The following is a 26,538-nucleotide window of genomic DNA, read 5'->3' on the forward strand; positions in this document are numbered from 1 at the left end:
AGTCAGACGACATCCAGGTTTGTGGGCTTGTACCCATCTGTTCCACCTTCATCTGCTCAGGGAGGGCAGTCCGTGTGTGCTGGATCAGATAGAGGAGTGGTTGAGGGTGGGGGAACATTGGGACTCGAGCATGATCGAGACCTTGCCCCTACTCCCGCGGATATCCAGATTTGAATCTCTGGGCGTCGGGCTGTGGGAGATGTGGTTAAACTTTCCCATATGGCAAACATGGCCGTCAGACCAGACTAGCTTCCAGAAGTAGAGGCAGCACACGACAACCTCGTGTGATCATCGTTCCAAAGAGCTTCTCGCTTCCCCTTCCCCTGAATTGGCGTTGGCCCAACGATTAAGAGCCTGTCTCACTTGCGACAATTTAGCTCGCCTCGTCATTCTAAATGCAACGGGGGGATTCGCGCCTCCCAAACAATCATGGCCGGCCGGGGTTTGAAGTTGAGTTTGGAGCGTCATGGAGCGGGCAGTCGAGGCACGTTGTCGATAGACGAGCGACGATTGGCCGGTTGCGGCTCGGCGGGCGATATGCACATCTCCAGGCCAAGGAGGCGAACATGCCTCTGACAAGATAGGGAATGTCTCGCTAAAAGTCGGGGTAGATCAGCGGCTCGACTTATTGGACAATGGCAGCCGGGATGGAGCAGGGAAGGCCGGACGGAACTGCCTTGGTTCGCTGGTGTCTTGCAAGATGGAGGTTGAGGAGGAGACGGCGGGATGGGACGTGCCGCCAGTAGCTGGGTTCTTGGTGGTGGAGAGGTGTTGGATGGCTTATCAAAGCCCGCTTCTACCGCAACCAAGGAAGTTGAGGCCTTGCCTTGGTTGTTTCGCGCACAAAATTCTGCAGAAAAATTGTGTGCGTGAAACGAAACAAAGTTCATCTTGTTCCATGCTCTTCTGCAACCCTTGCACCGTCCGGGCCGCCGGGGAAGTCGGACCAACAATGTAGCATTGAATCGACGCCGCCATGATGTCCATGCCATGTATGCACTGCGTCCTAGGGTAAGGTCAATGCTTGCGCCCCTCTGTCGGATCAAGGGCATCGATCATGAGACGGGCAACTCAATTCCACCGTTCACAGGTTGCAGCATCCTCATGGCCTTGCTGCAGAGCACTTGCAGGGCCGTTGACAGCCGCGCTGTGCTGGAATAAATTCCCAACCTGCTGTTTTGGTCCGGCTGTTTCTTGCGGATCGTCTCGCAGCACGCGCATGGTCGCATATCTAGGCGGGGCCAGGGCATGGCATGGCATGGCATTCTGCCTGAGCATATCGACGGTTGCTTCGTGGATTCCCGCATCTAAGAACACGCTCCTAAATCAAAGAAGGTTATGCAGAAGAGGAAAAAGAAAGAAGCAGAGATAGCGTCCCGCGCCAATCAACCCTATCCGTACTCTGCGATGGATACAGTGCAGTACCGGGTACCTACCTCATCCAAAGCTTAAGGCCATGGCACGTAGCAAGATATGGATGGATCATGGATCGACAGCCAAGCGGAAGTTGCCAGAGAGCCGTCTCGTCTCAATACCCGATCCAGGGGGCATGATCCTGAGATCAAGCGCCCACGAGGTCGGTGCGGAGGCGTATGGGTGAGGGTTGGAAAAGAAAGGGTGTCGCATCTCCCGTCTCCCGCCAGTCAGCCAGCCAGCCCTAAACCGAACCATTCAACAGGGTCGACCAGAAAACGTGTCTCGAGGGCTTCATTGTGTCATAACACAGAGCTGATGAGCGATGAGTTGGCTATGATGATGGAATGAGATGACGAGGCTCAGAGCCATTTGTGGGCAGAAGCTTCAAGCTCGGTCAGCGTCTGAAAGCTTTGGACGTGGCAAGACGACACCGGGCGAGACTTCTAATGGTCGCAAGTGACATGTTGTGCGAACGTGTAAGCTCCAGACCGGGAGAGGATGAACCAATCCAAGCCATGTGCGTCCCAGGAAATGCCACCAAAGAATGCCACGGGGGTCATGGTGCCACGGTGCCACGAGAGAGGGTGAGAGATATCCGTCCGCCCTTCCGGAGACGGCAGCCGGGCGATCGCTTTTTCGGCAGCAGGTCGCAATGACAAGATGGTTGTTTGTTGGGTGTTGGACGATACTCTCAAGTGCACAAAGAAGAACTCACACTGTTGGGCCGACTGACCAAGAGCCGCCCCAAGATGTCATGATCTTGGCGGGCGGCCTGGGGCATCACATGACACCCCCCAGCTTCCAATGCCCGCCAAACGGAAAGAGAGCCCCGCACTAGATCGAATCGAGACACCGTTTGAATCGCGCATACAGACACATCCATCCCATCCATCTCACAGACCACCAGATGCAACAGACTGGGGTCGAGATTCGAGCCAGCACCAGCCTGAGGGCGAGGACCCTGGCGGGGACGGTGCGATAACGGGGGAAAATGACGAGATGCGTTGAGAGTGGTCCGTCTCTTGCAGCGCGTCTGCTCGTTTCGTGGCGCGAAAACGGAGCAGTCCGAGAGAGAGGGACGCTTTTTTAGGCGCGGCTAGCTCTGAGCTGAAAGGGAGAAATGCATCGAGGGAGTCGGCAATGGATGGAAGGGGTCTGAAACCCTGCGCCACCCGTCGTCGCTTGTTCCCCGTGGCCCTTGTTGAAGCTTTTGCGCCGTCATGAAAACAAGCAATTATGCCGGGGTCATGACCTCTCGTATGCCCCTCTACCAAGTCAGCAGCTCAGAAAAAAGAAGACTACTAAAAAAAATAATCTAGCCAATCATGACAACCAATTCATCAGATCAATCTCGTAAATCGCCACCGTATTCCCTTGTCCGCCGTGTCCGGTGAACAAATCCAGAGTCCCAGGCTTGGGTATAGGGACGGGGCCGTTCCCTGCTGTTGGGCAGCGTGACCTTGCCTTGGGGCCCAAGGGAAAATCCAGAAAAATGACCAAAGAATGACCCAGAGATGATCCTGGCAAAGCCGAAGACGGGGTCCGGGTCCGCCAAGAGGTGACAAAATACGTCAGCCTCGGCCTCTTCAGTCAGTTCCATTCCATGAGGCACTCAATGGAACTCTATCTCGATTTCCCGCGCCCTGTCTGAACTGTGTCTTTGATTAGGAACTCGGAAATAACTACGGGTATCGGTAACCAAGCATTGGTTAGAGTTGCTGAGTCTGTTTCTCTCAGTAAGATCGCGGCGTGAGTCTCGTCTTATTCCTTCACCTTCTAACAGGGCAGCCCCGTAGCCTCCACAACGCTCCAGCCTCTTGTTCACGCCTGCAGCCGCGGACTGGGACCCAAGGCGGGTCCCGGAAGATTCGAGACAGGGGACCAGAGGCGTTGTGAGGGCGTCCAATGGCTGCCACCTGGGACTGGATGATAAGGTCATGCATGGGGGATCTGACGCTTCATGGAGGCCTACGGTATGGCAGCGGAGTGTCCTATTACAGCGGGACTCTTGGACGGTAGGCGGTGCAGATTGGAGAAGCAATTAGCATTGCCTGATTGGCATTGGCAGAATATTGGCGAATATTGGCAAACTGCGGTCATGGACTGATGTATGCGCGTGTTGTCGATTATGGGAAGAGTTGGACGGCGAATGGGATGAGATGCGATAGGACGGCCAGTCACGGGCGCAATCCGGTTCAAACTCCCATGTGAATCACGCTGGCACAGGTACAAAGAGACGACAATCGCTGCTCAACATGCAAGTAATTCGCATCTCTGATTAGGTCCCTGACGTTGGGGTAGCACTCTATTTTTGATGAGATGGATGTGGTGGTGTTGCTTGATAGAGGCCATCCACACACCCTTTTGGTTCTCCCGCGACGTTGTCATTCAACCAACACTCCCCTCCTCAATGCCGTCCATGATACCCGCCCTGCTTCCAAACTGCCAACCGTCACAGAGATAACGGAGCGCTTTCAGTCTCTACACGTGGTGGAGAGCCAGGCTCCCTGCAACTCTGGGCTGCATTAACAGACGCCTCGGCCGCCGCCCCGGTGCAGGCTTGGAGACGACAATACAGTAGCTGGACCCCACAGGCGTGACCGCTATCCAGCGGCCTGGAATCCTGCTCTGCAACAGAGCTACCGGGCTGCCTCCATGGATGCAGTGGGAAGAGCACGGACTGCCTGTGGCATTGGATCTCAGCTTTGCCGGGGGGGCGTTGCTGTTTGCTTGACAGGCAAACCTGGGAGGTTTGGACGCGGTGTGGCCGTCGAGGTTCGGACAGGCGGCCACTAGGAGGCCGGAACCCCGCGAAATGGCTCAGGGCTGGCTCGGGAATGGAAGCTTTGTTCGAGACGGTCTGGATGGGCTGGCATGGAAATGGACGTCACCCCGCCAGACATGGACGGATGTCGTCGACTTTGTGCTCCCCCAGTCACAGCCAAATCTCGGCGCATCTGCCGGGCTGAGTTCTAGGACAGAGGGTCAGGTACTTGTCAGACAAAAGGGTACCTCGCCTGGGGCGGGCCTTTCAGTTTCTCTCGGGGCACCCTCCCCCCTGTGCAGTGCCCAGTGCCCAGAGCCCAGTGGAGGGCAGGCGCGGGGCCTTCCATTCAGTGCTTCCCATCCATTACAAGGGCCTGACGACTGACGCCCGGGCCATCTCCTCGCTATTTCTACCGGGTCTCAGATACCACTTACCGCCCCCGGGCTCCGTATCTACGAATCATTCCTCCACGCCCACATCCTCGTCCCTCTCCCTCGCTCTCCCATCTTCAAACTCACAACACAACTCTTCCCTCTTTTTCCCCCTTCGCCAACCATACGAGCGTGTTGCGCCAGATGTCCTCCTCATGTCCAGTCCGCATCCCACGTCCGAAAATGCCGCACGCGCCGTACCGGTGAGCGAGCCTGAGCCCTGTCGTTCGCCCGAGGCCCTGCTAGATGCTGCTCCAGGTGCTGCCGCGGGCGCTGCGCCTGATGCTCATGTCGCTTCTGGCACTGGCACCCGCGCTGCTGCTGGCCTTGATCATGACCATGATGATGATGATGCTGCCCGTCTCGGCCGCCGCGCTCAACCCCCCGGGCTGATCGCTGTTGCTACTGCTGCTCCCACATCCTCCAACACTACTCCCACTCCCTCTGCTGCCATCTCCCCCTTCATGCCGCCACCCTCCTCCGCAGACAAGGTGCCCGACAACGTGCCTGATTCTGTTCCTGATTACGTGCCCCGTGGTGATGCCAATGCCAGGGACGCCGTCCAAGGCCCCGTCGCCCCCGTCAACGGCCATGCCCCCGGTGCTTCCAGTAATAAGAAGGCCCGTGGCCCCGGGCCCCTGCCGAGGCAGTCTGGTCCTTCCTTGCTGACCCAGGCCTTGGCTTCTGCCCGTGGAATCACCAACCCTAAGAGCTCCAGGCTCTCACCCCAGTCTACTTCTACTACAACTACAGCCTCCATCTCTCCCACCACTGTCACCTCCCCCAGCTATTCGCCTACTACAACCCTGCCGACCACCGTTCGATCGTCTAAGTCGGGCCATAAGACTGCAACCTCACCCGCGAACACCTCGACTCCTACTTCCACGCCACACTCGACTACTTCTCCTACACTCGACGGTCCTCTTACAGAACCTGCGAACTCGACATCGCGACCCGACCGAGACAGCGCTGCCATCTTTATCGATCCTTTCCACCAAAATGTCTCCACGAAATGCGCCGCTCCTAGGCCATTAACGAGAGCCACATCCGAGTCTTCCAACATGGCAGCCTCCGCCGTCACAACCATGGCCTCACTCGCCGCCCGAGAGGCCGCGAGCGTTCCTTCTTCCTTTAGCCACTCGGCCCTCGCCACCCTTCGCGATGTCATTACTGATTCCCGTGAAGCGAGGGATGTCCCCCGAGGTAGAGCCTCGACTTCTCTGGATCTAGACAGAAGCACCATTGATTTCTACCAACCCCGGACGACCTACACGACATCTTTCAATGATTCGCCCTCTCCATTTGGAGACGATAGCCCGGGGACCAAAACACCACCTGCGACTTCGCGACACGAGGACGCTAGGAACACCGATCAGAGACCCGCACAATGGGCCAAGGCCCCCCCGCATTGGATGGCAATGGGGCCTGAGAAGACGGAAAAGATCTGGTCCATTGGCTCAGTTGAAGGCCAGGAGGAGGATGGCCTTGTCGAAAAGTCCATTGCCGAGGCGATGGCTGGCGTGGAGCCCAATGCACGAAGTCGCAAGTCGAGCTACAGTTTGCGCTTCTTCAAGGAAGGCCTCCCACCAGAGGACAAGTCTCGTCGCAGGGACCCGAGGCACACCCCAAGAGAAAAATTGGCACCAACACTCGAAGAGGATCACGAATTGAGCTCATACGCAAAGTCGCACACCACTCCCTCCAAGGAATCAACTGCCATTCGCTTGCGACATGATGATGGAGGGGTCCCTCTACTTACACCAAAGACCCCCTACTCTGAATACGTCCTCGACGAGCAACCCATTCTCAGCACGTCTCCCGATGAGGATTATTTTTCGCTGCCCGTCAATGGTTCGCTCACCTCGGGAGGCAAGACTCCGTTGCGAGTGCAACAGTCCGCATCTCGACCCGTGAACGGGCACGAAGAAGGCAAGTCGGTGGAGACAGCTGAGCTTGTGGGGCCGACCCCGGCCGCTGATGCCGACGGAGAAGCCGAAAGAGTGGAGGGGAGACGGAAATCAGGCGACAGCGTCAATACCGAGGTCGGATCTCACGATGAGGGAGATGCCGATGAATCCGGGGAAGAGAAGATCTCATCTGCCGTCTTCTTGCCCCACCAGGAGCTACAAGAACCTTGCATAGGTGAGCCCCAGGACCGCACCGCGGCCCGTAGTCTCCGGGTGCGGTCTCTCTCCCAGAGTAAACAACATCCGTGGCTCGTCAAAGCGGATGAGCCTGAGCCTGAAATCATTCAGGAGAAGGATGAGCCTCCCTACGGCCTCGCTCGCCTCCCTTCTCGCGAGCGCCTTGCTGTGAAGCGCGGCGACCTCGTGCCTGACAATTTTGAGGACGGCGCTGTCATTGAAGAAGACACTACAGTGACGAACGACGCTCTTAAAACGCCCCAACCCGTGAGCCATTATGAGGACCATATCCATGACCACCAGCACGATCCTCAAGAGCCTCTTGAGGCCATTGAGCTCATTCCATATAAACATCAAGTCGGTGGTCATACCACTCTCTGGCGGTTCTCTCGAAGAGCCGTCTGTAAGCAACTCAACAATAGGGAAAATGAGTTTTACGAGACTATTGAGAGATACCACCGTGACCTGTTACCTTTCCTTCCTCGGTATGTCCCACCGCATTTGTCATTTCCTGATTGAATGGCGGGTTGTTCCGTTTACGCGAATTGCTTTGAAACTGGAGGCTAACTATTGTGCAGCTACATTGGCGTCTTGAATGTGACTTTCCGCAAGCAAGCTCGCCGGAAGAGCACCTCAAAGAAGGATGAGGCTGCAGCGGCTGAGCGTAAGAAGGCCCAGGAGCAGCTTGAGGCAAACCGCCAGGAGAATGGACACAAGGACCACGTCAAGGCTGGACCACCGACGGGCCGTGTCATTAGCCAATCTCTGGCCAACGCCAACGTCCCTATCCCCACGGTGACATTCGACGACAACAAGCACATCCTACCTCGAAACCTGCTTCAACCGATGCCCTTGCCAAAGGAGTTCCGACGGCAGAGCATCTCAACGTCGACGGTATCAGACCCTACAGTGCCAACCTCAAAGACCGCGGTCCGTCCACCACTCGATGAGCGGCCCAACAGTTGGGGCGCTACCATGATCAACAAGCGGCTGCGGAACGAGGTATTCAACGATGCGTTCCTGAAGGAGCCCGTCAAGGTTCATCGTCATCGTCGACCCCATCAACGATCGATCCCGCGTCCGACTCTTCAGCGCCTGCTCCGATCTACAAACTCGGACCCTGCCCTGATCAAGGCCGACTCGCCTTTTGTCAATGTGAATGGAGACGACAACACGACCAATCATGCTCACTCTCAGAGAAAGCTTGCGCACCACCACTACTCACATAGCGATCTCGGCCCTGAGCGGGCTGTACCTGATATGGACGAGTATGTGCAGTCTGAGCCTGAGCAAGCACCAGGCGAGATGAAGGACGTGACTGGAACAAGTGCACCAGAGCCCGAGACCCTCAAGGACAACCCACTTACCGCCAAGAAGAAGCGCAGATACTCTGCTGGCGGGCTCCGTCGAAAACCCGAAGACGTGAGAGAATCTAGAGGAGACTTGAAGTACTTTGAGGAGGCCGACGATGCTGGATACAAGGGAGACAACGAGGAAAAGCCAAAGCGACATTCGAAGACTTGCTCCGTGGTTAACGGACACAGCACTCCGACAACTAATGGGAACAAGGAGCATGCGCCAAACATGGTTGACCAGCAGCCCGAGGATGACTCCGCTGTCAGTTCGACTCTTGCCACACCAGCGCCCGACAGCACACCCGATCTTGCGCCTGAGCCTGCAGCCGAGTTCAAGAAGATTCCTCGACCTGTCAACCCCAAGGAAGCGAAGACTCAGAAGGATCGAGTTGAATACTTTTTGCTCCTCGAAGACTTGACGGCGGGCATGAAGAGACCCTGCATGATGGATCTCAAGATGGGTACCCGCCAATACGGCGTGGAGGCTACGCCAAAGAAGCAAAAGTCCCAGACGGAAAAGTGCCGGACCACGACGTCTGCGGAACTGGGTGTGCGTATATGCGGTCTGCAAGTGTGGAATGCCAGATCGCAGACGTACGACTTTCAGGACAAATACTACGGGCGCAAGCTAAAAGTCGGTGAGGAGTTCCAAGGCGCTCTTCAGAAGTTCCTCTACAACGGCCTCGACCTGCACAGTATCCTTCGGCACATTCCGGTGGTTCTGAAGAAGCTTGGGCAACTGGAGCAGATTGTCAGCAAGTTGCACGGCTACCGATTCTATGCAGCAAGTCTGCTCATGTTTTATGATGGTGATACGTCGGAGGATCCCGACTACGAAACGATATACGAATCCACTACCGACTTTGCAACAGACACGGAAGAGACGACGCGGAGGAAGAAGAAGAACAAGAGAGAGATTGATTTCAAGATTGCCGACTTTGCCAACAGTCTCACGCCGTTCGACGATATCACGGACAAGCCCTGCCCGCCCCAACACCCCGACGAGCCCGATGGTGGATTCCTCAAGGGTCTGCGGAGCCTGAGGAGGTATTTCCTCCAGATCCAAAGGGATGTGAGGCAGGAATTGGGCCTGGACCCCAATGGCCGATTCTCGGGTCCCGTGGACTATCCGAGGGAGTGCGATTATGACGATGACGGAATGGTTAGCATCTGATCAATTCGATGGTTGTTCATGAGCTGGCAGCGGCGGTGTAAGTTGACATGGGGAGTCTGATACCCACACCTTTGTCCTTGGGCAGCTTTGCCGCAAGGATTGTTTTATTGTAGCCTTTTCTTTTCTTCTACGACCCTTTTTTATTTCTCTTTCATTCGTCTGTTATGGACTGTCGATTCGGCGTTCACAAGGGCCAGCCCCCGGAATCATGGGACAGAGAGGATGCCAAAAAGGGCAAAAGGAACAGGATGTGCGTCTCATGACAGGTTCACTTTTTCTGAAAAACATACCCTGCATCGGTTATGGCGTAATGCGACACGGAGGGGGGAGGGAGCTGGAGTTTCAAAAGCCCAATTTTTGTTCTTTTGACTTTTTTCTTCACCTGGGCTGGAGGGCAATGAGCAACGGATAGGTATAGGCAAAGGTCTATCGCGAGGAAGGTGTGTTTTTTCTCTTATTCTTTTGAAATCAGTGGTGTTTATGGGGGGTAGGCATTGGGAAACCAGAATGATGACGGTCTTGTTTGTTTCACTGCGGTTTGTGCTCTTCTTCATCTTTAACGGCAGATAATGGACAGGAAGGACTGGGGAAATTGGGGAAGGGATTCTTAGAGCGTTAGAGAAAATGCCAACTAGAAGGGTCGCTGATCCAGCATTCATGTCTTTTACCATTGAATCGCCAAGATGATTGTTGCCGTTGATTCGTGGTGTTTTGATGTCATGTAGGTCGTTCTTCAAATTCGACTGTCTCGTAGGTGTGCTCGGTGTAGTACATGCATTATCTTGATAAGAGGAATGTAAACCACTCGGTTACTGAACCCATGCTTGCCGATCGAGATAGTGTCTCAGTGTCTCACCCTCAACATCTCGCTCAACTGTCTTGTCTAACCATATCTTAACCTTAACCGCACTCTCTTCAGCCATGGGCGCCATCATATCCACGATCCAGTCAACTGTCTCGACCGTATCATCGGTCCTGAAAACCTTCTCAGCTCTCCATACTCAATTCTCATCCCTCCTCGTTCGGGCCTCATCCCCACCTAGCCTGCCCGTCCCCGCACCAACCCGCTCATACTGGCTTGACGACCCGCCGTTTCCTAAGCTATGCGACATTCAAGGTGAGTTACCTGCGGAAGCAGAAGTCGTCATTATTGGAAGCGGAATCACGGGTGCAGCGGTGGCCAAGTCACTCCTGGAGTTGTCAGGAGAGTTGAGGGTTGTTGTATGCGAGGCTAGAGAGCTGTGTAGTGGTGCTACAGGTAGGAATGGCGGACACATCAAGTCTACGCCGTACGAGGTTCTTGCAATGTTCCGCGCCAAGATGGGACCGGAGAAGGCGGCCAAACTGGCGAGATTTCAGAGGAGTCATCTGGAGATATTGAAAAAAGTTGGAGAGAAGGTGCCGCAGGGTGAGGTGAGAGAAGTGCAGACAGTGGATCTGTTTACTGAGAGGGATGATTTCGAAAAGGCTCAACGAGAGGTTGAGGAGATGAAGGTGTGGATGCCAGAGGAAAAGGCCTTTGTCTTGGAGGCGGATGAGGTTAGAAAAGAGGTGAGCTGAACTGATTCATTACTATGAGACGAGTTGCTGATCAGTACAGTTTGGTGTCAACGAGCTTATTGTAGGGGGAATATCCTACTCAGCTGGCGCTCTCTGGCCCTACCGTCTTGTTACGGGTGTGTGGAATGATCTGATCGATCGGTTCTCAACTCTGAGCGTTCACACCAACACACCCGTCGAAAGTGTCTCGCAAGAATTAGGATCGTCGCCATACACTTATACGGTCAAGACACCTCGCGGAACACTCAAGACACGACATGTGATACATGCGACCAACGCATACGCTCCTCATCTCGTTCAATCGCTTCGCGGGTGTCTCACTGGCGCCTTGGCACATATGTCCGCTCAGCGCCCAGGAGCGTCATTCCCGTCGTCACACGGAGGACGGTCGTGGTCTATCGTCTACAACCCGGGTTTTGATTATGTGACGCAGAGACCGGATAATCAAGATGGCACGCCTGGGGATTTAATGATTGGAGGGGGGTTCTTTAGGAGTCGTCAGCAGGGACTGGATCAAGTTGGAGTTTGGGATGATAGCCAGGTGCACGCCCTCCCGCTGACGCACATCCGGGGTGTTATGCCAGCCATATTTGAGCCTCAATGGGATGAAGGAAGCAAACTTGTCAAGGCTTGGACAGGTATCCTGGGTTTCACGGGGGATCTGATGCCCCTGGTTGGCCGAGTCCGTCCTTCAAAGGACAAGGACTCAGGAGAATGGGTTGCAGCTGGGTTCAATGGCGAGGGCATGGTTTGGGCTTGGCTTAGCGGAACAGCTCTGGCGGTAATGGTACTTGGTATGGAGGAGGAGAATCTAGAGGAGGGTGTTGGAAGGCCTGGGGGTAAGTTGGATGAATGGTTTCCGAGGGAGATTCTGGGTGTTGATGGGGGGAGGTTGAGGAGGGCGGATGTCGCGAACCTGGCCGACTTTGTTAGTTGAAGCTGTTGGATATAGGTTGCGAAATAAACAGCACAGTGATTATATATGATTCCTAACTTATGGTGTTTAATTTTATTGGGTAGATATGGTGAGAGGTGTCCGGCACAGGTTGCCAGCTGTTGACAGCCGTCAACCGCCAGCCCATCATTACCTGGAATGCATCACCACTGCCTGCTATCTTCTTCACAACACAACAACACTCTTCATTCTTCACCCTCTCACTTCACCACATCTTCATCCACCCTCATCATCTCACTTCGGACTTGTATCGTCTCATGTCAGCATCTTTGCCTCTTACCACAAAATGCCTTTGACCCCGATAAAGCCTAGCGAGCGCATCGACTCGTGGCGACAGCGTGTGCCCAGTCGCCTAGAGCGGCGAGATCCGTTTGAGGGCGATGGCTTTGAGGAGCGTCCTTCAACCCGTCTTGTGAGTCTTTTATCAGTGATAACTATCCCCTTTTCGCTCACGAATATCCGTTAGACCTTCCGGGAGGCATCTCCCCCTGCGCGTCGTCCATCAACCCGCCTCAGCTTCTTCCGCGCCGCCACACCTCTCTTTGGACGCCCTTCCACCTCAGAGTCTAGCCGCCCGTCCTCGGGTCTTCTGAACCGCCCCGTTGAGACTAAGCGCAAGAGACTTTTGGGGATTTTCAACGGCAAGCGCAAGCGTAGGGACTCGGAGGTGGAGAGTATCCCGCGGCAACCTATCCACCTGAACTTTTTGTTTGTGGGCAGCAAGTCTGCTGGACAGACATCTTTGCTATTGTGAGGAGCTTCGTTATTTATGTGTTGCTTCGCTGACTTTTTTGTAGCCGTGCTCGCTATGGCTATTTTCCTGATGCAAGTTACAAGGAACTAGACGTCGGTCATGAGCTAACATGTCACAGTCTGACGCCTTTTCTCGACCTCTGTATGAAACCTATGTCAATGAGCGCTCGTACAACGACCACCCTGTACGCATTGAGCTGTAGGATACCTCGGGCGTTCCAGATCTCAACACGATCGAGAGGTTGACGTACATTTCTTGGGACGCTGTGTTTCTCTGTTTCAACATCTCGGACAAGGTGTCCATGTATACCATCATGCAATGGGTGAGTACCCACCAATTGTTGGGTGCATGAGGCTGATGAGTGCAGTGGTACCACGCATCTCACGATGCATTTGCAAAGACCGAGACCTTTCAGCCGTTGTTGTATCTTGTTGGTTTGAAGAAGGATCTGCGTGATCAGTGCTTCCTTGAGGATCACCGGACCGGTTCTGCACTTTCGCCTTCGGGGCTGATGGCTTATCCGACATGCTGTGTCTGTTCCTCTGAGGTTAGTATTTCTCTCTTGGGTCATAGGTTGGGTTGATATGACTAACTGGAAATAGGCAAACTGGCAAGCGAAGCGCATTGGTGCTCATCGGTACCTTGAGTGCTCGGCTGCCACTGGTCAAGGCATGAGAGAGGTCTTTGAAGATTCGACCCGAGAGGCGGCGAGACGAGCTCTTGGAGAGGAGTGCCAGGAAGAAGAGGCTGCTGTGCCCAAGAAGAGACGACGCTTTTTCTGAGGCGGGTGTTGCTAAAATGTGACAATCATGAGAGACTAGCCTTTGATGATCATTCATTGATGATTAGAGCTCGGCATTGTTGGAGATATCACATCAACAAGGAAGAATGCTTAGTGATTCCCGCACTAGCATTATCCTTTTTGGAGTTTCCCATGTACAGTAAATAGTCTAAATACTTGATTGAGAATCAATTCTTGTTCCTCATGGTCTCTGTAATTGAATAATTCAGGGTAGGTTCATTCAGCCAGTCAAATAGCCCTGAACTTGGCTTACATTTCCCATTTTGGCCCGTGCTTGAGCCACATGAATCCACTTTCAACCTCACTTTGTTCCTCTGAGCACATGCTTTTTGCCGAGTCGGGAGATATCGTGTCATTGCTTTCTTGGAACAATGGAAACCTATTCTTGATCCCTTTTTTGAGGATATTCGTGCAGAGAAATCCATGAGGTATCAATTTTCTTCCCCTTCTTTGGACATGTTGACTTGTCCTTTATCTTCCTCAACCTTGATCCTTGTACTGACCACTTGTCCTCCAACAACAGTCGCATATAAGTCAACAGGTATAACCTCACCACCAGGCAACGACAGCAGCATCTCGCCAAGATGATGTCCACCGAGTCCCTGAAGCTCCTGGCCTCCATCGTCGCCGCCCTCCTCGGCGTCAGCATCGGCCTCTTGATCTGCTTCCCGGCCGAGAATGTCCTGTTCCTACTTCATCTGCTCTTTTTCGTCGGGCTCATCGTCTTCCTCACGGTGAGCCTCTCCTTGACCTTTTTCTGAACCACGGAGCGTTCCCTGACTCAAGTGAATTCAAGGCTCGCAGCGTTCAGCTCACCCTCCGTCGCCGTGCCGCTGCTGCTGGTAAGCAGGTTGAACATGGTCTTCGTCGTCGTGATGTTGACTATCACCTCTTTGTTCTCGGCTCTGGTGGACACACCAAGGAGATGCTCATGATGATGGATGATGGATTCTGCAACTTTGCCAACTTTCACCGTCGCTACCTGATTACCGCTGGGGATCTCAACTCCATCTACCAAGTCGCCGAGTACGAGACTGATCTCGAGCTTTTGTGCATCCGAGAGGGCAAGGACGCTGGAACCTCCGACAGCCGGTTCGTCGCCCGCGCTCGTCGCGTTCACCAGGCTCTGTGGTCGACTCCCTTCTCCGCCCTGCGCAGCATGCTGGAAATCATCCCTGCCCTCCTCACGCCCCCCAAGAACGACGTCGGCGCCAAGCTTCGATACCCTACCTGCATCTTCTCCAACGGCCCCGCCACCGGCTTCTTTGTCGGACTGGCTGTTAATCTTCTCAAGACGTTTTACGTCGTGCCCGAGGACTCGATGAAGTTTGTCTACATCGAGTCGTGGGCCCGCATCTCGACCCTGAGCCTCACCGGGAAGCTCTTCTACTACACCGGCATCGCTGATGTCCTGGTTGTGCAGCACGCCGAGGTTGCTGCCAAGTACGGGATTGAGAATGTCGGGGAGATGGTGTTTAACGCCCGGCGCCCTGATATCTGAGATGAATGGGATTGGATCCAGGGGGATTCTGAGATGGGAAGGTCTGAGATGGAGAGGTCGAAAATGGGAAATGTTCGCACCTAGGGGTTCATGGAACATGCGTGAATCTTGATTCTCGTACATAGACAGTAATTTTTACATGGTTTGTGTACATGACGGGTATCATCCGCCCTCTCTGCATCAGCGACCTCAAATCGCCACCTTGTCCGTCTCGGCGGTGGCATCCGCCTCGGCAGCAATGTCCTCCCCGCCGGCGCCCTCCTCCTCTTCGAGGCCGAAGCTCTCAATCTCCGAGTTGCGGCGGGCCTCGGTGCGCTCCGTCTCCTTGCCGGCCCAGAGCTTCCAGTTCTCAAACTCGCGGTCCTCGAGGCCGTGCGAGACGTCGATGCGAGTCTTGCCAAAGTAGGCTCCCACGTGTCGGGCCTCCTCGACGGCCACGCGCTTCTCGATCTCCTCCTCCTGGCGGAGACGGTAGAACTCACGGCGGGTGACGTCGTAGGCCTTGCGCTCGCTGACATTTTCGTTCTCCATGAGCCACATCTGGCGTTGAACGACGCTGTGGTGGGGTTAGTTTGTCTAACGTGAGTTGTATATAGTCCATCGACTCACCACTCTCCCGTCAAGGGGATGCCGGGCTGCTTCAAGCCCTTGCTCCAATCGCAATTCTGATAGTCCTTTCCATCCAACTCCATGATGATACGAGGCCTTGCGAGCTCCCAGGGGTGATCTTTGTAGAAGGTTGTTCGTAGCGCATCCTCGAGGTACCTTATCCGCTGCGGGCGGAAGATGTTCTTAGGCTTGGTGGCTCTGGGGTTTGGTGCTCGGTGTCGGGGAGGGATAGTTCGGACGAGGGTCTCTGAGGGAGGGACCGTCTGCATGATGTTATACCATGGCGGCGTAGCGACGGACTTTTGGCCGAGGAGGCTGTGGTTGAGTTCCTCGGTGACGGTCTGGAAGACCCTCGCGGGGCGGATCTGTCTGCCTCCCATGGCCAATTTCTGAGACATAGGTTAGCAGGTGAAATACAAGGTCATTAAATATACCATCTTCAACTTACAGGGTCAATTGGCGCTCTACAACGGGAGTGGGTTGCGATGTCGCGGCTCTATGCTCAGCGTGGTGGTGTGGTGGTGGAAATTTTGGAGATCGGCCAATCTTAACGCCGATAATGCGGGATGCCGGCAAGCTTGGCGCGAATCCGCCCCCGATCTGTTAGCAAAAAATCATCCCGGAAAAAGGTCCCGCTAAGAAACAAGCCTCTCATCCCACCACGAGAGAGATTGGATTGTCGACCTCCATTCTCTCACCCCTTCTCTGCTTCCAATTCCCTTCCTTCTGGCTTCCTCTGCCTCGAGTTCCGCGGCTACACACCGAGGTCGCACCATCATGAGGAGGAGCTCATGAAAATCTCCAGTCGAGTAGACGGCTCCGTCTGTGCGGTGCTCTCGAACCGACCGTCGGCCAGGCTTGCCGCCCCGACCGTGAGGAGGAGCTTCTGCGCCGTGAGAGATGGCGGCGGGGGAACGCACAGGAAGAGGCTCGCTGCTGATTTCTTCTGCGCAAGGAGCTCGCTATGGCTGCTCAAGACTTTTACACCAGCGACCGAGCTGCGACGGACCCTCCCAATCCACCGACCCCGACATGCGGCAAAGAACTACGGAACTGCCGCCGAGGCTGCGCGACATTCGGGCCACAGCGCCAATTCGACGCATAGACAAGACCCAGAGCACCTCATGTCCTTTGTCCGACAAGAAGACTCGAGCACGGTCGAGGAGCACTTGCAATTCTACCAAGACCCATACCGTCGACGGTATGCCCAACCCGACGGGCAAAAGTTGGAGGTGTCGGACAACCGGCGGGACTTTGAGCATCCGACCAAGGAGGAGACCTGCAAAGGCAACGATGAGACGAAACGAATAGTTGTCAAGCTCTGTTCTGCCATCTCGCAAAAACTCCGTCGCCCCTACTACACCTCGCTTGAGCCGATATACGACATCTATCTCCAACTCCCCGAACCTCGAATGCTTCACCTCACATGGCAATGGCGAGACAAGTTTCTCAGGGTCATGGGAAGGCCGCCGAAGCGCGATTCCGAGTCGATGCTGCGGTACTTTGCGCTGCTTGGTGATGTGAGAAACGTTGGCTTGTCCCTGCGTCGGACCCATTGGAACCTCGCTATGGCGTTTGCTACCAAGTATGCGGGCCGCGCAACGTCCACCGAGTTGGAGACTGCGCTGCGGATATGGAGGGAAATGGAGCGCGGTGCTGGTATCAAGGGGAACGAAGTGACGTTCAACATTCTGTTTGACGTCGCTTCCAAGGTTGGCAATTATACCCTGGCCGAGATGATTTACAGGGAGATGGAAAACCGGGAAATTCCGTACAACCGGTACCACCATGTCAGTGTGATACACTACTTTGGCCTGCAGATGGACTCGGCAGGGATCCGGGCCGCCTACAGGGACATGGTCGAGGCTGGTGAGATGATTGACACTGTTGTGCTCAACTGTGTCATATCGGGGCTTCTCAGGTGCGGCGAGGAGGTGGCGGCTGAAGAGACGTATCGGAAGATGAGGGATGTTCATTCCATGGCCCCGGATCTCCCTGATAGGAACTACGGGATGCCTCGGGTCGTAACCAAGGTGTTGATGATGTTCAGCAGAGTTGGACGGAAGCACCCCGAGCTCGGCAAGTCTTTGCAGAAGCAGATCGAGCTCAGTCCGAACCTTCACACCTACAAGCTCTTTGTGGAACACTACTCCACCCGGATTGGGGACCTGGCAAAGGTTGCTCAGTACCTGGATGAGATGAAGTTTCTTCGGATCACGATCCATCCGACCATCTTCCTGGCTCTACTCAAGGGCTTCTACTCTCACGGAGGGTATTCGAGCTCAGAGTGGAGCGAGCAGCGCCTCGAGGGAGTCTTGAAGGCCATGTACCAGGCCAAAGACGAGGGAGTACGAGGTTTCCGTATTGACCGGTGGCTGGTCATCTGGGCTCTGCGAGCAGTCAAGAAGTGCTCCTCCAACGAAGCCGTCGTCAGAGTCTACGATGAGCTGGCCAAGCGCTGGGACATTGCACCAGATCGAATCCCGTTCATCCAGTCCCTGTTCGACAACGTTCTCAACGGCAGCGATATGAAGTCGCCGATGGGTCAATGGGATGGCCCGTCGTATCGGAGATACAAAAAAGATGGAACGCGGTTATGATGTAACAGTATATTCTGTACCAATTTGTATATTACGCCAAATTAGAGCATACCCCAGAGCAGATAGCTCTGTGTACTTAGATGATTCTCGTATGAGACATGAGCACGAATTGAGCTGATCATGAGCATAAATCACATTGCAAATCACACAGAGACAAAACTGTTGGTCGGACAAATGAAATATTTCGAGTACAAGGATCGAGAGTGACTGTTGTCTATTTCGGTTATGTACACAACGATCCATCCACAGGCTCCCTGATCTGTCAATGGACGAGCAGCATACCCAATCCGCTAACCACGGACTTAGGTAGGCTTGTAGGTCTGCCAGACTGCACGGCGAGTTAGCATCGATGCCTCCGGCCGGGAGAGCACGGGAGAGAAACCACGCACCGGAAATGCCGAAGGGAGCGAAGAAGCCGGTGGCCATGAAGGTCCAGAATCCAACGCCGAACCACTTGCTGCGGGGGTTGAAGGGGATGTTGCTGTAGGCGCCCTCGGGGTAGTGGTAGGGCGAGGAGAGGCGGGCGCGGGTGGTCTGGAAGCCTCGCTTGGTGACCAGAGAGGTCGTGGTACGGACGGCGGCGCGGGAGAGCATCTGCGCGAGGTCAATTCGGTTCGTGCGCGGCGGGAGACAAGAGTCGAGCGGCTCAATGGCTTCGGAATCGTAGACGGGAACGCACCTTGACGTTGTGGAGTGGCGATTGGGGATGGGAGCTTGGGTATGTGTCAAACGTCGTGATGGGTAGCGCCGAGGTCAAGATGGTGGTCTGAGGTTGAAGGGAAAACGCTTAGCACGGTCACCTGAAAAGTCACATGACACATACAAATGGTAATGCTGACATTCCAAGTCGTACGTGACGTCGGCAGCAACCGGTGGATCTCGATGCCTCACCGCCCGCGGCTTGTTTCGCCAGGGGCGCTTTTTTCTGCCGCCAAGCCCACCTCCTGGTCAACCAACTTTTTTTAATCGCATGGCCCAGGTCCCACGAATTGGGAACCTCCGATCGATTCCTTTGTGTTGTTGTACGGGACGACAAGGTCACGCTCTTTTTTCCTTCGAGGTGACTATTTTTGTCTTGTTTGAGACCTCGTTTCTTTGTTCTCGATCTTCGCCCTTCTTCAGCGCGTTGGGAATTGCGACTCTGCTGCTAGGTACTCCGATCTCGATCCCTTTCTCCAAAAAGCTAGCGATCGCCCCCGATCGCGGGTGCACACCATCGCCAAACATGGATGACATGTTTGATGTTTTCGAGGGCAAGGTGGAGGCCCCGAGTGCGAGCGAAGACGAGAGCGTCCCCCGCAAGCGAGACAAGACCAAGAAGAGAAAGGCCGATGAGGCCATGAACGGAAACGCGGCCAAGGCGGCCGAGGATGTCGACATGGACGACAAGACCGAGACCTCCAAGGATGAGGATTCCGACGACGACGATACTTCGGACACCCCTAGCCAGCAAGATAAGAAGAGGAGGAAGAAGGAGGACGGCGCGGGTCCTGTCATGACGGATACTTTCCAGACGGCAGAGTCGAGAGAGGTTGCTGGCGCATCTACCTTTGTGCCTCAGGACTCGTCGCTGGTCCTGTCGCATAACATTCAGCATCAAGTTGCGCTGCCCCCGGACCTGGATTACGAGTATGTTCCCTTATCCGAGCACAAGGCGCCCGACGAGCCGGCGCGAACGTGGAACTTTAAGCTCGATCCTTTCCAGAGTCTTTCCGTGGCTTCGATTGAGCGGGAGGAGAGTGTACTCGTGTCTGCGCACACCTCTGCCGGAAAGACAGTCGTCGCAGAGTACGCCGTCGCGCAGTGTCTGAAGCGCAACCAGAGAGTCATCTACACGAGTCCTATCAAGGCCCTGAGCAACCAGAAATATCGAGATTTCGAGGCTATCTTTGGAGATGTGGGCTTGATGACTGGTGACGTGACTATCAACCCCACGGCCAGTTGTCTGGTCATGACGACAGAGATTTTGCGATCCATGTTGTATCGAGGTTCAGAGATTATGCGAGAAGTTGCGTGGGTTGTCTTTGATGAGATTCACTACATGCGCGACAAGACCAGAGGTGTCGTTTGGGAGGAGACCATTATCATGCTTCCCGACAAGGTTCGATACGTGTTCCTCTCGGCCACTATCCCCAACGCTTTCCAGTTCGCCGAGTGGATCGCCAAGATCCATCACCAGGCCTGCCACGTTGTTTACACTGATTTCCGACCGACTCCTCTTCAGAACTACTTCTTCCCAGCTGGTGGTAGTGGCGCTAGGCTCATCGTTGATGAGAAGAGCAACTTTAACGAGCAAAATTTCAACCTGGTCATGCAAGAGGTGGAGGAGAAGAAGGGAGCTGACCCCAACGATCCTACGGCACGACAAAAAGGAAAGGGCAAGAACAAGAAGACCAACAAGGGTGGTGCGGACAGCGGTTCAGACATTGCCAAGATCATCCGGATGACGATCAAGAAGAAGTTTAACCCTGTCATTGTCTTCAACTTCAGCAAGCGAGAGTGCGAGAACATGGCCATGAACATTTCATCCCTCAGTTTCAACGACGATTCCGAAAAAGCCATGGTTAAAAAGGTCTTTCACAGCGCCATTGAGAGCTTGTCAGAGCAGGATAGGGAGCTGCCTCAGATTGTGAACCTTCTACCCCTGTTGGAGCGAGGTATCGGTGTGCATCATTCAGGTCTGCTGCCCATTCTCAAAGAGACTATCGAGATTCTGTTCCAGGAGTCTCTCATCAAGGTTCTTTTCGCGACTGAGACCTTCTCTATCGGTTTGAACATGCCTGCCAAGACTGTCGTCTTCACCCAGGTTACCAAGTGGGATGGTGTCAAGAGACGTCCTCTCACTTCTTCCGAGTACATTCAGATGGCTGGTCGTGCTGGTCGTCGTGGTCTCGATGCCCGAGGTATCGTCATCATGATGATTGACGATAAGCTTGAGCCCGACACTGCCAAGGAGATTGTTACTGGTCACCAGGATCGCCTCAACTCGGCTTTCTACCTCGGCTACAACATGATTCTGAACCTGCTGCGAATTGAGGCCATCTCACCGGAGTTTATGCTGGAGCGATGTTTCCACCAGTTCCAAAACGCGGCTAGCGTTCCGTCTCTGGAGAAGGACTTGATGTCGCTACAGCAGGAGCGCGATGCAATGAGCATCCCTGATGAGGCGATAGTCAAGGACTACTACCAGATTCGTCAACAGCTGAGCACCTACACCAAGGACATGCGGACAGTCATTCAGCACCCCAACTACAGCATCTCCTACCTGCAGCCTGGCCGCCTTGTGCAGATCTACAACCCCAACGACGACCAGGAGACTGTCGCTGGAAACGGCACCGACTTTGGATGGGGAGTCATCGTCAACCAGACTCCCCGCCGAGCGCCCAAGCTTGGCGAGCCCGAACACATCCCCCAGGAGTCCTACGTCATCGATGTTCTCCTGCCCATCTCGAGGAAGAGCGCCGAAATCGCCCCTGGACAGCCAGCTGGAGAGATGCCTCCTGGCTTGAAGCCGTTCTCTGACGACGGCGACATCAAGTTTGCCATTGTGCCATGCCTGCTCACCTGCATCAAGGCCATCAGCCAGATCCGACTTTTCCTCCCTAGGGACGGGTTGAAGACGGATGGCGATAGGGAGACGCTCACCAAGTCTCTGATGGAGGTTAAGCGTCGATTCCCCGATGGTCTGCCTATCTTGGATCCTATTGAGAACATGGAGATCACCGATGAGTCGTTCAAGAAGCTTCTTAGAAAGATTGAGGTTCTGGAGTCGAGGCTTCTTGCCAACCCTCTGCACCTCTCTCCTCTTCTCCCCTCACTATGGGAGCAATACCACACCAAGGTCAAGCTGACCGACAAGGTCAAGGAGACCAAGAAGGCCATCGCCAAGGCGTACAGCATCGCTCAGATGGATGAGCTCAAGTCACGCAAGCGTGTCCTCCGCCGTCTCGGTTTCATCAACGACGCTGAGGTCGTCCAGCTCAAGGCCCGTGTCGCGTGTGAGATCTCATCCACTGAGGGCCACGAGCTGCTCCTCTCTGAACTACTCTTCGACAGATTCTTCAACGAGCAGACACCCGAGATGTGCGCCGCCGTCATGAGCATCTTCATCTTTGACGAAAAGGTGGAAGCTCCTGCTCTCAAGGAAGAACTGCAGAAGCCCTTCCGTGAGGTCCAGGCCAAGGCGAGAATCATTGCCAAGGTCAGCCAGGAGTGCAAGCTGGACGTCAATGAGGAGGAGTATGTGCAGAAGCTCAAGTGGCAGCTGATGGAGACGGTCTACACGTGGGCCCAAGGACGTCCTTTTGTTGAGATTTGGTAAGTGTGATGCCACACTGGAAGAGAATATCACTGACAATTTGTAGCAAAATGACAAACGTATACGAAGGCTCACTCATCCGCCTCTTCCGCCGTCTGGAAGAGCTCCTTCGACAGATGGCCCAGGCCGCCAAGGTTATGGGCAACGAGGACCTGACCAAGAAGTTTGAAGAGAGTCTGGCAAAGATCCGCAGAGACATTGTGGCCGCCCAGAGTCTGTACCTGTAAGGCCTTTAGTTGTTTCTGTTTCACGAGCAGTTCAAAAGGGGGTTGTTGGCATGTACTGGGCCATAATTTTGCTATACCATCGCGGGGATTGGGGGAGTTTGGGCGCGTCGGTAAAAAAGATAGTTGTTGTCTTGTCGGTTGTCGGGGCGGTTCGAATTGTCCCGACCGAATGTTGGGAATGGGAATCTATACTAGCCCGTCTTGTTCGCCATCTGTAGTTATGGTAGACTATTGTATATAGTACGCTCCATGTAAAAAAAAAAACGCCCGACGCCAGAAAGAATGCTGCTGTCCTTGATCATCTAGGGGAAGGCTCTACTAAGGCCGGTCCCCTGAGATCCCCATGATGAACCCAATGCAGAGACTAAACACGACGCCGAAGCCGACAAAGATCTGCCATCTCTTACTCCAGATCCCTTCTTCGCGCATCAACCATGTCAGGCTTCCTAAAGGGAAGAAGAAGCCGACCATCATGGCTCGGAACAGTATTTCTAGTACTGAAGCCATGCCTGCGTACTCATCCTCTAGCGGGTTTGACTCGGACGGGATCCCGCCAGCGTTATTGTCGATCCACGCGTCCTCCATGTTGCGCAGGGTGTCGGGCGATGGCATGGCGTCTGGTGTGAAGCGCGACGTGTGTATCGACGTGAACTGGGTTCTCAACGTCGAGATCTCGGACTGTGTGAACCCAGACTGGAGCAATCGGTCGAACCCCCTCGGCCTCGGCCTCGTCGACGCTGTAGGCTTGGATCCCTCAGGCGTCGCATCCTTGGGCGGCTTGGCGGCCTCTTCCTCCTCTTGCTTGAGTTCCTCACTCGTCAACTCATCACCAATGGAGCAGTTAACATAGACGCGCGACACGCCCTCAACTGCCTTTCCCTTGCCCTTCGGATCATCCTCCCTTGGCGGCGGAGGCGGCGGCGCCTTGAGTACGGAGCTGAGGGCTGACGAGTCGGGGAGTAGACGGCCCTGGTGGATGAGGCGCAGTCGGCTGCGGGAGGAGAGACGGGTGCGGAGTAGGTGCTTGAGGGCAAGGACGGTTGTTGCGTTTGGCGAGGGGATGTCGAGCTCGAGGTCTGGCTGGGAGGTTGAGAAGCGGATGGTTAGGTGGAGGGGTGGAGGGAGAGGAGGTCTTGAAGATGAGGGTGGAGTGGTCATGATGGCGGCATTGTTGTTTTATCTATGGCATATGCAAGGAAGAAAGGGTATTTCTGTTGGTTGACGACGTGAATGCCTTTTGTTGTAGCGACGGTGTCAAAGACGCCTTGATTCAATGGGTGTTGAAGGCTGAGGTCGTCCTGATCTCCATTTGGTGTGACGTGACCTCCCGTAAATCTACAGGGGCCTTGCAGGGGTCACAGTGCTGCACGCCCCGCGGCAGGGGCTTAAGAGCCTCTAAAATCTGTCGACCGCCCGGCAGAAACCCCAGAAAGTGGGCTTCCATGTCAACCTGGAATAAACATCAAAAATTCCATCCTGTTGTGTTTTTTCTTACTCCCGACAAACATCTCACTCGTTATTTTCTTGTAGGATCTGGATTAATGGTCATGGCATCATGCCGCGCCTGCGAGGGACGAGATACCTGAGTTGCTTCTACTGCGGCAAGAGGTCCAACACCAAATATGATGGCGTCACGAGCCAGTTTCTCTGCCTATTCTGCGATGCGACCAACTATCTCGATGAAGTATGAGCGCCAAACCTCATTCAGGACTTCGAGCTGACGGATTTTAGAATGGAGAGATTACGGATCCTCCAGTAGCCACCGAGCGGGAGGCTCCCGCAACGCAATACGCCGTACCACGACAGTCGCCTCCCTCGTCGCCGAGGGATAGCATCTTTTGCTCGACATGTCTCAAGAACCAGCGTCTATTTACGTCCTCACTCGCTCAGTATCTCCCCGACGACCCGAACCATCCCGATTACCCTGAACTTGAGCGAAACTACTACCGATACCGAAAGGGGCTGGAGGAACGATATCCTCAGGTCTGCGATGAATGCGCCGAGCGGGTAGAGGGTCAGATTCGTCGGGCGGGATACACGGCCAAGACAGATCATCTGCGACGAATGATGGAGAAGAGCCGAGGGAGGAGGGCTGATCCAGGAAGGAATACTGCCCTGGACTGGGCCAACAGCTTGGGGAGGGGATTGTGGTGGGGAGGACTGGCGATGCAGATGCTCTGGCACATCAAGACGCTGTCATATGTGCTCGAACACCCGGACGAGGGAATGTATGACCCAGATGACAGGAGCTGGCCGACCATGGCGGTGGCTGCTCTATCATGGGCTGTTGCATTTCTCCCACCAGCCGACACTCTGATGAGCGGGGCGGTTACGGCGAGCATACTATCTGCGTGGTGGAATCCCCAGTTTGTGCAGGTCAGCCGCGGCTTCACGAGGCATCTCCTGGGATTCACGCAGTGGTATTCCTTCCAAGGGTTGATCATCTTCTTCCGTATCCTTTTCCGCCGGGTGCTCGAGATGAACGGAGGCAGGGGACAGTCGAGGAGTGCTCAGCTGAGCGCTCATCTGGTCATGGCGGTCGTCATGATTATGGTATGTTTTTATGTGTGAGAGGGTGAACGCATGCTGACTTGATTAGATCTACTCTTTTGCAAGGAGGTCCATCAGAGTTGATACCACGCCCCTTTTTGGTAACTCCAGCGCCACCATTTCACCGAAACCCAAGATCACGAGAAGGAAAAAGGAGGAACCAAAAACATTTTCTGAGTTGTTGAACGAGGCCCTGGACTCACCGACTCCTGCGCCTCAGCAGCGAGATCTATTCAGTCAACCACTTGTTAATCCACTGCCACGGCCATACCCTCCCAGCAACCCCGTGAGGATGCCGGAGAGTCCTCATACGCAATTTAACAGCCTCAATCTCTCTCCACAAAGGAACCAGGAGGTTCAATACTCGGACGAAATGGACTGGACTCCTACCGAGTCTCCAGTTCCGTCACAACACCGAGCCTTTCGCGAGGCACCTCTCTCCAATGGCCCGAGACCGGCTTTTGGGGAGTCGCCCGTCAGCAACGAGCAGAGTCCTTTTTGGTACAAGGTTCCCGCAGCACCGACGACTCCATCTCAACGACTGCGGAACCCACCCAACGCGCCTGTTTTGAGGGGTAAGCCCGTCGAGCAGGAGAGCATCTTTTTCCGGGGAGCTGCCAAGGCTCAAGCGCAGAGGCAACAGGAAGATGAGAGGGACGTTTCTTTCAAGCCGCCGAGTTTCTTTGCGCCTCAGAGGAGCAACGATGAGGCCAATAGCTTGGCTGACATGTTGAGTCAGAGTTTCAGCTTGAGTCAGGAGAGTCAGCCGGGTGATGCCTCGGCACGACGACCATCTGGGTGGACTGAAGAAAAGCCTGCTGTAGCCATAGGGCTCAAAATGGACAAGTTGGGCGTCGAGTTTACGGCTCTCGCCGCTCTGCTTGTCGTGTGGGGACTTACATTAGCTGTCCATACCCCTTTCCGTCGAGAGGTGCAACTGGCATTGCTTTCTGCTGCTGGGACTATCGCACTACGGGTGACGGGCGAAGCTAGTAAGGAAACAAAGGAAGAGAAAGGCCCAAGCACAGCGACATACGTGGGTTCTGTGTTGAGCGTCATGGAGCTGGCAGCTGTGTGCTGGCTTGGCTGGGAGGTGTGGCAGGGAACTGTAGGTGCCGGCAAGTATGGCATCGGTGTCTTGACAGTTATGCTCGGACATCAGGTTTGGAGTAGCGTGGTTTGATGTTTTGTGCATAGAGGGTTGCTTTGGCAGGATACATGAGCATTGGCGTTGGACGGGAGGATAGGGTGAAGAGCATTTACATACACAAGAGTTGGTTTGTTCGAGTACATATATAGGCATACATGGGCCCTGTAACTTGGTAGTGTTAGCACCATTCAGAGGATTGTTGTGTTCCAGCCTGGTGGGCTCCTA

The 26,538-nt window shown here is 54.6% G+C and overlaps 9 protein-coding genes across 9 annotated transcripts; 6 read left to right on the forward strand and 3 right to left on the reverse strand.

Moving 5' to 3' along the window:
- Positions 1-4,769: 4,769 nt before the first annotated feature.
- On the forward strand, positions 4,770-9,287 carry NCS54_00018500 (Kinase; the record flags this gene model as incomplete). Its single annotated transcript, XM_053145840.1, has 2 exons — positions 4,770-7,243; positions 7,337-9,287. The coding sequence occupies 2 exons, from the start codon at positions 4,770-4,772 to the stop codon at positions 9,285-9,287; spliced, it is 4,425 nt and encodes a 1,474-aa protein (XP_053001815.1).
- A 921-nt stretch (positions 9,288-10,208) lies between these two features.
- Positions 10,209-13,338, forward strand: NCS54_00018600 (Hypothetical protein; the record flags this gene model as incomplete). Its single annotated transcript, XM_053145841.1, has 9 exons — positions 10,209-10,838; positions 10,888-11,686; positions 11,911-12,061; positions 12,115-12,214; positions 12,269-12,552; positions 12,675-12,697; positions 12,778-12,878; positions 12,924-13,103; positions 13,159-13,338. 9 exons carry the CDS (start codon positions 10,209-10,211, stop codon positions 13,336-13,338), a joined length of 2,448 nt encoding a protein of 815 aa, XP_053001816.1.
- Positions 13,339-13,942: 604 nt separating this feature from the next.
- NCS54_00018700 (UDP-N-acetylglucosamine transferase subunit ALG14) lies at positions 13,943-14,859 on the forward strand (the record flags this gene model as incomplete). Its single annotated transcript, XM_053145842.1, has 2 exons — positions 13,943-14,092; positions 14,155-14,859. The coding sequence occupies 2 exons, from the start codon at positions 13,943-13,945 to the stop codon at positions 14,857-14,859; spliced, it is 855 nt and encodes a 284-aa protein (XP_053001817.1).
- A 189-nt stretch (positions 14,860-15,048) lies between these two features.
- On the reverse strand, positions 15,049-16,244 carry NCS54_00018800 (37S ribosomal protein S25, mitochondrial; the record flags this gene model as incomplete). Its single annotated transcript, XM_053145843.1, has 4 exons — positions 15,049-15,415; positions 15,469-15,857; positions 15,917-15,932; positions 16,231-16,244. The coding sequence occupies 4 exons, from the start codon at positions 16,242-16,244 to the stop codon at positions 15,049-15,051; spliced, it is 786 nt and encodes a 261-aa protein (XP_053001818.1).
- On the forward strand, positions 16,095-18,068 carry NCS54_00018900 (Hypothetical protein; the record flags this gene model as incomplete). Its single annotated transcript, XM_053145844.1, has 1 exon — positions 16,095-18,068. The coding sequence occupies exon 1, from the start codon at positions 16,260-16,262 to the stop codon at positions 18,066-18,068; it is 1,809 nt and encodes a 602-aa protein (XP_053001819.1). The 5' UTR covers positions 16,095-16,259.
- A 302-nt stretch (positions 18,069-18,370) lies between these two features.
- Positions 18,371-18,803, reverse strand: NCS54_00019000 (Cytochrome c oxidase subunit 8, mitochondrial; the record flags this gene model as incomplete). The annotated part of the gene is made up of 2 exons (XM_053145845.1): positions 18,458-18,803; positions 18,371-18,396 (listed from the first exon to the last, which is right to left on the reverse strand). Exons 1-2 carry the CDS (start codon positions 18,660-18,662, stop codon positions 18,371-18,373), a joined length of 231 nt encoding a protein of 76 aa, XP_053001820.1. The 5' UTR covers positions 18,663-18,803.
- Positions 18,804-19,293: 490 nt separating this feature from the next.
- Positions 19,294-22,613, forward strand: NCS54_00019100 (Hypothetical protein; the record flags this gene model as incomplete). The annotated part of the gene is made up of 2 exons (XM_053145846.1): positions 19,294-22,385; positions 22,433-22,613. The coding sequence occupies 2 exons, from the start codon at positions 19,294-19,296 to the stop codon at positions 22,611-22,613; spliced, it is 3,273 nt and encodes a 1,090-aa protein (XP_053001821.1).
- Positions 22,614-22,931: 318 nt separating this feature from the next.
- NCS54_00019200 (Hypothetical protein) lies at positions 22,932-23,771 on the reverse strand (the record flags this gene model as incomplete). Its single annotated transcript, XM_053145847.1, has 1 exon — positions 22,932-23,771. The coding sequence occupies one exon, from the start codon at positions 23,769-23,771 to the stop codon at positions 22,932-22,934; it is 840 nt and encodes a 279-aa protein (XP_053001822.1).
- A 346-nt stretch (positions 23,772-24,117) lies between these two features.
- On the forward strand, positions 24,118-26,346 carry NCS54_00019300 (Ima1-N domain-containing protein; the record flags this gene model as incomplete). Its single annotated transcript, XM_053145848.1, has 3 exons — positions 24,118-24,297; positions 24,345-25,166; positions 25,213-26,346. The coding sequence occupies exons 1-3, from the start codon at positions 24,169-24,171 to the stop codon at positions 26,344-26,346; spliced, it is 2,085 nt and encodes a 694-aa protein (XP_053001823.1). The 5' UTR covers positions 24,118-24,168.
- Positions 26,347-26,538: the final 192 nt, after the last annotated feature.

The sequence above is a fragment of the Fusarium falciforme genome, chromosome 1 (genome assembly GCF_026873545.1).
Source record: "Fusarium falciforme chromosome 1, complete sequence".
Taxonomy (NCBI): domain Eukaryota; kingdom Fungi; phylum Ascomycota; class Sordariomycetes; order Hypocreales; family Nectriaceae; genus Fusarium; species Fusarium falciforme.